This window comes from Nanorana parkeri, unplaced genomic scaffold, assembly GCF_000935625.1.
Source record: "Nanorana parkeri isolate BGI_ZX_2015 unplaced genomic scaffold, ASM93562v1 scaffold417, whole genome shotgun sequence".
NCBI lineage: Eukaryota > Metazoa > Chordata > Amphibia > Anura > Dicroglossidae > Nanorana > Nanorana parkeri.
Window position 1 is genome coordinate 611,359 of NW_017306685.1, and position 9,464 is coordinate 620,822.

At 41.2% G+C, this 9,464-nt stretch overlaps 1 protein-coding gene across 1 annotated transcript in view; it reads left to right on the forward strand.

Annotated features, from left to right (window-relative positions):
- CCDC112 (coiled-coil domain containing 112) overlaps positions 1 to 6,996 on the forward strand; it is a 21,691-nt gene extending 14,695 nt beyond the window's left edge. The window contains exons 6-10 of the mRNA XM_018559846.1: positions 1,587 to 1,971; positions 3,695 to 4,111; positions 5,618 to 5,713; positions 6,101 to 6,219; positions 6,913 to 6,996. Coding sequence (XP_018415348.1) covers positions 1,587 to 1,971; positions 3,695 to 4,111; positions 5,618 to 5,713; positions 6,101 to 6,219; positions 6,913 to 6,943 — 1,048 coding nt within the window. The 3' untranslated portion in view covers positions 6,944 to 6,996. The remainder of the gene's footprint in view (positions 1 to 1,586; positions 1,972 to 3,694; positions 4,112 to 5,617; positions 5,714 to 6,100; positions 6,220 to 6,912) is intronic.
- The last annotated feature ends 2,468 nt before the right edge of the window (positions 6,997 to 9,464 follow it).

A 9,464-nucleotide genomic window follows, 5' to 3' on the forward strand; every position in this document is an offset into this window, starting at 1 on the left:
CAACTGCATTGTGGTGCATGTCATCCCATTCGAGAAAATAGGCTGCCTTACTGCAGTACATGTTAACGCACCACATTTGCAGTAGAAAGGTCAGGGTCTGCCTAGAGTTCAATACAATACCTTTTTTTCACTAGCAGTGGTAGTGCCGGTGTGCTATCAAAGATTGTGACTGGGTTGGAATGTGTGACCGGTGAAGAATTCCAACGCTTTGCCAACCGTTCCAGGGCTGATCGCCATTGCAGATGGTATGTGCAGGAGAACCGATCTGCCCTGGAACAGCTGATCGGTCCTGAAATGTCACTTCTATCTGACTTTGTGGAATGTGAGATCGCAGTCACAAAGTCGGACAGAAGTGACATTTCAGGACCGATCAGCTGTTCCAGGGCAGATCGGTTCTCCTGCACATACGATCTGCGATGGCGATCTGCCCTGGAACGGCTGACAAAGTGTTGGAATTCTTCACATTTTGCTGGTCACATATTCCACTGCAGAAAAAGTGGGCGGGATTACGTTAAAATGTGTGACCACGTGTCCTGACCGGTCACACATTCCACCGCCGAAAACTGGGTGGGATTACGTTCAAATGTGCGACCACGTCACCGGTCACACATTCTTACACAGTCATAAACTTTGATATAACACCGGCAGTTAGTATTCAGGTAAATTATTTGTGTAACTATTAAAGGAATTGATCAAATGTGTGCACTGCATTACCGCACATCAGTGTTTTATGTAGACAGCAGTGAACTTCCTCATCTATTATTGGTGACACAAAAGAAAAAGTAAATTATGTTGAAATTGAGGAAGAACCATTTTTATGCTGACCATTGTATTTTTAAGAAAAGTTAATATGAATATCGACAATATAATACACATTATGCGAAATGAATACGCAAATAAATATACAATGCACCTTATAATAAAATAGGCCCAGGACACATGGGCAGGGTTTCCAGTATCAGCTGTGTGTTTGCAGCAACATTCCTACAATGACAATGCTTTTTCTAAATTGGGGATTTTGTTCACTATACCTTTTATGCTTTCAGATCACACCCTCTCCCACCAATTAGCATTCTCTGTGTTACAGCATAGCACCTAAATTGTATATTGTCCTTTGGAAACCAGACATCTTCTCTTTTTTGTTTTCTAACCTGGACATATGGTTGCTATGTGTCACACAGACCTGTTCAGTCATTTTTTTTGTTTACATAAGACCCCTCTCAATCCTGAGGAAGTCTGTATATCAGAATTGTTATACTGCCTTAGGACTGGTCCACACCATAATGCGCCACAACTCACATGTTTTTGTGCATTGGGGCACGTTGCATTACGCAGCCCATTTAAAATGAAATGGGATGTAATGCACCTGAAAACGTGAAAAGTTAGTACATGTTGCATTTTGTTTGCCGTTGTGGTATGTTGAGGTGCCATTTACAACAAATGACCCTGCAAAGCACCAATGCGTAGATGTTGCAGTACCACAGTGCGCTGGTGTGAAAGAGTCCTTTGTTTAAAACTTCAAGTGAAATTACATTAATTGGTGGTCATTCACATAAGCAAAACATAGTTATTTTACTTGGTTTTAGTTATGAAGACCTATTGAAAGAAGAAAAGACAACCTTCACTGAGCTGACAGCCCTGGAGAAAAAAATAGAGGCATCCTTCATTAATCCACCCGAAACATCCTTCAAGGCTCCTTCAGGAAAATCCCTACCGGATGCCATGTTCTCCAGCCAGCTCCCAGAAGAAGTGGTGGCTTTTGAAAGGTTTCTGCAGCAGACAGGAGGCCGTCTGGGAGGATGGGATGACTTTGACCACCAAAGCTTCATGAAATTGTGGACCAAGCATAAGGGCAAGCCTACGTACTTAGAAGAAGCCCTGGCATATTTGCCTAGCAGGACACGGGAGGACATCCAGCAACACGAGGCCTGGTATCAGGAGCTCCTCTTTTTAGAAGAAAAGAAGAAAGAAGTGAGCAACTTTTTTTGTTTGTATTTGTAAAATGCAGGTACTGCATATGATTGTAAAGTGGGGGGAATTCACTAAAACTGAAGCAGGCCTAATCTGGATCAGCTGTGCATAGTAACCAAATTTAGCTTCTACCTTCAGCTTGTTTAGTTAAGCTAGTCAAAATGAAATCAAGAAGCTGATTGGTTGCCATGCACAGCTGCTTCAGATTTGGCTGTTCCAGCCTTAGTACATTCCCTGCAATGTGTGTTAGCGTTTTGTGTTTCAAGTTTGTGTTGTAAAAACTGAATATAGGGATTAATACATATTTTAGATTCAAACTGTAACTGTAGTATTCTATAGTACCACCACTGTGACCAATCAGCCATAACATTATAACGTGAGAGGTGAAGTGAATAACATTGATTCTCGTTTCCATGGCATATGGAAGTGGATGGAATATATTGGGCAGCAAGTGAACATTTTGCCTCTGAAGTTGATGTGTTGGAAGCACAAATAATGGGCAACTGTAAGGATTTGAGTGACGTTGACAAGGGCCAAATTGCGATGGCTAGACAACTGGGTCAGTGCAACTCCAAAACTGCAGCTCTTGTGGGATGTTCCAGTCTGCAGTGGTCAGGACCTACCGAAAGTGGTCCAAGGAAGGAAAACTGGTGAACTGGAGACAGGGTCATAGGTGGCCAAGGCTTATTGATGCATGTGAGAAGTGAAGGCTGGCCCATGTAGTCCGATCCAATAGAAGAGCTACTGTAGCTCAAATTGCTGAAAACGTTAATGTACAAAGATGTCTGAACACACAGTACACTGCAGTTTGTTGTGTATGAGGCTTCATAGCCGCAGACCGGTCAAGTAGACCTTGCTGACCCCTGTCCACCGCCAAAAATGCCTACCAAGGGCACGTGAGAATCAGAACTGGACCACAGAGCAATGATGGCCTGGTCTTATGAATCATGTTTTCTTTTACATCATGTGGAAGGCTGGCTGTGTGTGTGTGTCTCTTACCTGGGGAAGAGATTTCACCAGGGTGCACTATAGGAAGCAGGCAAGCCAGCGGAGGGTGTGTGATGCTTTGGGCATTATTCTGCTGGGAAACTAACATTTATGTGGATATTACTTTGACATGTACCACCTACCCAAACATTGTTGCGGACCAATAACACCCCACCATGGAAACTATATTCCCTGATGGCAGTGGCCTCTTTAACCCCTTCATGAATGACGACGTACAGTGTACGTCGCCAGCATCGGGGCTGTTTAAACAGAGCCGCCGGGACTCTGTTTAAACTTGTAAAGCTGACTGTCGGCTTTACAACTGAAGCGATTCTGGTGACTTACCTGTCGCCAGATAGCTTCTGTGTCCCGAAGAAGCGTCTTCTATGGACTTTTTGGGGTACTGCAGTTTTTCGCCATTTCACGGACGCACGCAATTTGTAAACTGGGCATGTTGGGTATCGTTTTACTCGTTGTAACCTCATATTTTATATTTCATTTAAAAAAATGGGTATTTTGTTGTGTTTTGGGGCATTTAATTAAATTTGTCAGAAAATTTTGGGGTTTAATAAGGAGTTGCGCTAATATTGCGCAACATACACATTTGCAACTACCACCATTATATTGTATAGGGTCTTGACATTCAGAAAATATATAAGGGTTTTAAGCCATTTTCAGGCCTAAAATGTGGAATATAACATTGTTATTGTTATTGTTCCGTGTATTTTATTGTTAGGCTATTCACAAGTGGAAATCTAGGAAACAGCAAGTAAAACAAGAAAAGTCCAAAATTCAAGAGAAGACCAAAGACATAACAGAATTTGAGAAACAACAAAAGGAAGAAGCTCAGAAGCAGAAGGTGGAAGAAGAAAGAAGAAAACGGCAGCAGGAAGTAGAGGCCTGGAAAAGAGAGAAGGAGATTGAGGCTGCTGCAAAGCTTGAGGCAAAGCTAAAAGAAGAGGAAGAGCAGCAGAGGAAGCAGAGAAAGGAGCGCCAGCGCCAACTGGAAGTCAAACTCATAGTGGAAGAACATACAAGAATCAGGAAGGAGGAAGAAGAGTTTCTACAGTTGGAAAGAGCGCTGAGAGAAGAAGCAGAAAGGGAGGAGAAGAGAAAGCTGGCAGCAATGGAGATATGTAGATTTCAGGAGAGGGTAAGTAGCTTCTTTTGCTTGTCATGTAACATTAATTGTGGACCACAACATTTGTTAAAGAGTTAGTACCCTTGGTAACCAGTTCATTGGCACACACCCCTGTGGACATACAAATATCAGGTGCTTTCAAATGACTTCAGAGTGGATTCAAAAGTGGACAACTCTTTTCCTGTCACAGTGCCACTATGGTCCTAGAAACCTGTGCCGTTCGATAGGCGTTTTGTTTATTGTTTTTTTGGGGAGGGGTATTTAGATAACCAATAGTTTAGATAAGATAAAATGAAACTACAGTGAAATTTAAAGGGTATCTATGGTCTAAAACTAGAAATAAATCTGTATCTCTATATTGAGTTCTATTCCACTACTAATAACCATATCGATCTAAAAGTTTGTAAACTTACTCAAGAATCCCACAGGATGTACTTTTTCAATGCACTGACACAATTTCACTCAGTCATGTGGATAAGCACTTCCTGTTTCACAACTTTCACAGAGCCTGCTTTCTGAACTACAACTCAACATCTGAACATTGTAACATTATAATTGCCTGCTGGAAGCAATGCATGATGGCCTGTGTAGTCTTGAGAAATCAAGATTGCATCACATCAATCAGCAAGGAAAGAGACAAAGAGCACACTGGGGATCAAAGAAGTTGGTGAAAGTGATGTGCATACAGAAGACAGCACTCACTTACTAAAAGGGATTTTTTAACCTTTAAAGTAACAACTCTAGTATGTATTCATAGTACAATGTGATGTTATAACAGGATAGTATATGTTGGGACTCTAGAACTCCATAAATATAACTTTGTTTAAATACATGTACAAAATCAACCAGGCAGCTTCCTTATGTTGGCTGACTGAATTCTAAATTACATTGAGATGATACTATTTGTTTCTAAATTTGGACACACACCAGGTGACGAGGGAGCATGAAGCCAGCTTTCTGGCCAATCAGAAAGCCGGGCAGCGAGTCATTACACGCTGCCCAACTTCCTGAATGGTCGGGAAGCCGGCTCCATGCTCCCTCATCACCAAGTGACGAGGGAGCATGGATCCGGCTTCACGGCCAATCAGGAAGCGAGGCAGGGTTTAATGACTCACTGCCCGGCTTCCTGATACCGCAAGTTCGGGTATCGGGCTAGTCATCGGTGCATTCCTAGTGTCCCTTTTTAAAAGAACAAGAAAAGTTGCTGCAGTGGGTATTCCCCTCACTTTTGCAGAGGATTTTATCTTGCTTCCTGTTGCATCTGCTGGACAGAAAGAGAAGGAAAATCTCTACAGTGAGACATTGACCGTGAAGACCAGACCCATGGGTTTTAACCCTTCCTTACTTTATCCAAAACTAAAAAACAAAAAGTTTTGACTATACGCACACTTTAATTTCAGATGGATTTCCCAGACTCCTCTTATCTTGCACTGGAATGTTTTAGTTCTAATAAGAAAAATGTATATTTCTTCTGGCACGCTGCGTTAACAGAATTTCTTTATTGTAATCCTGTTCCAGGATCAGAGGAAAATAGAGGAAAAGGTGCAAGAAAAAATGACTAAGGAAGAAGAAGCAAAAGAAAAAGAGAAGAGGCTTGAAAAATTAAAAGAAAAGGTAACATGACTTATGGGGACTTTTGTAAACCGTTTTCACTGTGAACAGCTCTGCGAACAAGACCCGAAGCACATTATTGCCACTAGGTGGAGCCAAGAAACATAGGAATTTCTTATGCTCCTTGGCTCCATCTATTGGTGCCATAATGTGCTGTGAATCTTGTTCAGAGATCTGTTTGCTGAGCAAAGTGTTTGTAAATATACCCCATAGTGTTAGAGCCGAACTCCAAGCTCAGACAATTTTATGATCCTGCATCCTTACCCTACAGCTTAATAATATGGAATTTTGCATTGACTAATGCAGGTTAAGTATTTGTAAGCATGCGACGCTCCAGTTTTTGTTTCATTTCACATTTATAAAGTTTTATTTTTCTTATATTGAAAACAGGTACAGGTTCATGTTGACCGAGATCCTTCCAGGCTGTGTAAGCTTACAAAAGGATGGGAAGAGCGCTTCAAAAATACAGGGCCATCAGGAACAACTCCACTGTTACACATTCCTCATCGGTAATTGTATATACCACCCATCTTCCATGACAGGTGACACGTTATACCACAACAAAGTAGTTTGAAAGCTGAGCTCCAGGGGAAACAGTATGTATGAGTGTATAATATATTTATTGAATTCATTATAGTGAAGACTAATTCTTCAGTGCTGTACAGAGTACCTAGGTCATTCACATTAGATCCTGCTCATCAAGAAGCTTACAGTATAATCTTCCTAGCAAAGGCAAACAGATTTGCACACAATGGTTAAAGCTTATCCTACCGGTATACTCTTGAATGAATGCCAGACAACCACGGGCAGAACATTCCAACTCCATGCAGATAATGTTTCTGGTGTGAATGAAATCCTAGTACGGTAAAGCAAGAGCTCTCATTGCATACCCAGCAGGCTGCCTTAGTGGCAACTTAGTTTTGTGTTACAGGAGATGAGGGAAATGTTTTAGTTGGTGATATACGTTCAAATCACACTCGTGTTTATTATTAATATTAACTATATTCTTCCAAAGACATGCTGGTAGGTTTATTGGCTCCTGTCTAAATTGGCCTTAGTATGTATATGAGATGGGGACCTTAGATTGTAAACTCCTCGAGGGCAGGGACTGATTGTGCAGTATGTAAAGCACTCCGTAAATTGTCAGCACTATATAAATACCTGTAATAAATAAGTAACTATGCTTTATGTATTTTTTTCAGGGCTGTTCCATCATGGAGGCAAGGCTTATAGCAGATGTTAGAACATTGCCAAACTTTCAATAATAATCGGTATATGACCGTTTCATCAGAAAACCACAGTGCAGATAAAATCACGCGTGCCACCAATCCCAACACTGATGTTGACGCAAATTAATGGACTCTTGTTGGCTGCATTAGTACACAGGACTCCTTTGTGAATTTGCTGTCTCTGTCCAGTCACCAGGCCAGTTAGCACTACTTTACTAATATTTAAAGGAAAACTCAACTCAAAGGGCGCAGGAGACAACAACATATGTTACTTATGCCTTTTCTGTGATCCACCAGTCAGAAGATCTTAAGCCGAGCACTTCACTGGCCTTCTAAGCCTGTTTACGATAACTCAAAACAGTCCCCTGTAGACTTGAATGTGAATATCTTCTAATGTGCGCTTCAAGAAAGTACACAGAGCAGCTTGCAAATTTCAGTAACGGAGGTAACATGTATTTCTAAATGTCTTTTGTCTTGAATTTTTCCTCCAAAACATTTGCATGGAGCACTCTCTGCCACCAGCAGCTGATTTTGTTACATTTGCTTTGTTTCATTAATGACTTATTATTGTTTCATAAATAATATGTATTCTTCCAACCAGCATTATTTGTATATAAAAGGATAAAAACAAAATAAAAAATGACAGCATAATTGGAAGCATACGTGGAAAGTACAATTATTATTTTATTTTTCTTGCATCACTGTACATGTTTTATTTTCTGGGAGCTGCCCTGCATTTCATATTATTAACATGCAGCAATAGTTCTTTGGTCCACTGTGCTTGTGTTGTAGTCACCAACTCACCAGTGTTCAGGGTTAACCAGAACATATTGCAGCAAAAGGTATCCCGCACCAAGGACTTCACAAAGTACTTTATGTAAAATAATCTTTTATTTTCTTATCAGAAAAGCAGTGGTGCAGTGTAAAATCTGAAAAAATTGCATCGTTGTGAGCCCACACCAACCGACTTCTTTGGCTTGCAATTTCTTCAGATTTTACACTAGGCCACTGCTTTTCTGATGAGAAAATAAAAGTGCATTTTAGTCAAAGTACTTTTTTTTAAAGGTTTTCTGCAATATGCAATAGTTCTTAGGAACATTCTGTTTCTACTGCACACAGCCCCCCGCCCCTGTACACGATAAAAGAGTTCATGTGCGTGTAAAGACAGGCGTCCCAATACTTTTGGTAATATAGTATATATACAAATAAAATTTAAAAAAAATGTTTTAAATGAAAGGAAATCAATATATCATATAAAATTTCTGTACAAGCCGTTTTTCATTTTCAGTTGTAAATTCAAAGCAATATGGTGACCTGGAAGCATTTTATACACTGTTGGTGTATGGACCGCTCCCAGAAATGACACTTCCTGCTTCAGTGATTGGCTGACTAATTTTGCCCAGAAGATACAAATAGAATTGTAGGCATCCCTTGCGGTAGGAATATAATTTTTGGTGAGGTATTCTCTAAGAGTTAATTACAACTAAAGGCATGCCGACACCTTTCCTCATTAGAACACAGGAAGCGCACCAGCTAATTCTAATGAACCCAGACCCTCAGGAATCCGCTGGAAATTAAAAAGATTTTTCTTCAAAACAGAAAATGTTTGGAATCTGCAACAAAGTTTGTTAAAATCCTTGCATTGATCACGCAGAGGGTATTTTGTTTTTCTCAAAAAAAGTGGAGTTACACTTTAAGCCGTCATGTGCTCGTGTGCACGGCATTTTAGCACATTGTGGCAGGCTTACCTGCCAAACGGATCCGCTACAGTGCTGTGTTCATCCCTCACCGGCGCTTCCATCTTCCTCTTGGTCTTTAGTCACATGACTGGCTGGGCCCCAATGATGTTACTTCATCTTGGCATGCCAGGTCTGCACATTGAGCTGCGCATGCGTAGCTCATTGTACAGAAAACAAAAAATGCTGAATGGCAATAAGAAGCTTTTATGGCAGAAGAGACTTACACAGTCTCTGCTTTCATATTAAGCTTGCCGATCAACAGGTTTTTTTTCATAACTTTACTTCCACTTTAACCACCTATAGGCCAGGTTGGGGTGTTATCCAAGGATGGTCTTGGTCGGGGGTAGGCAACCTTGGCTCTCCAGCTGTGCTGGAACTACAAATCCCATCATGCTTCTGCCTCTGGTAGTCTTGCCTGTGGCTTGCAATGACGCATGGGATTTGTAGTTTCAGCACAGCTGGGGAGCCAAGGTTGCCTACCCCTGCTCTAGGTGCATTGTAAAGCCTCATATAAAGGTTAATAGCTGTACGCTGTTGTTGGCACTGCATAAACAGTCACATGTGCATAAACGTAAAACCTCAAATGCAGACTGTGTGTCCAGGGAGTTACGTGAGCATGTAGGGCTTTAACCCTTTCGCTGCCAAGGACGTACGTCGTACGGAGCTACAAAAGTGCTTCCAGCTGGCCAGCTCAGTACGTCGTACGGACCTGCCATTTACAGTTCTACTATAAGCTGATGGTCGCTTTAGCGACCATCAGCTTATAGTAGAACTGTTCAGCAGACT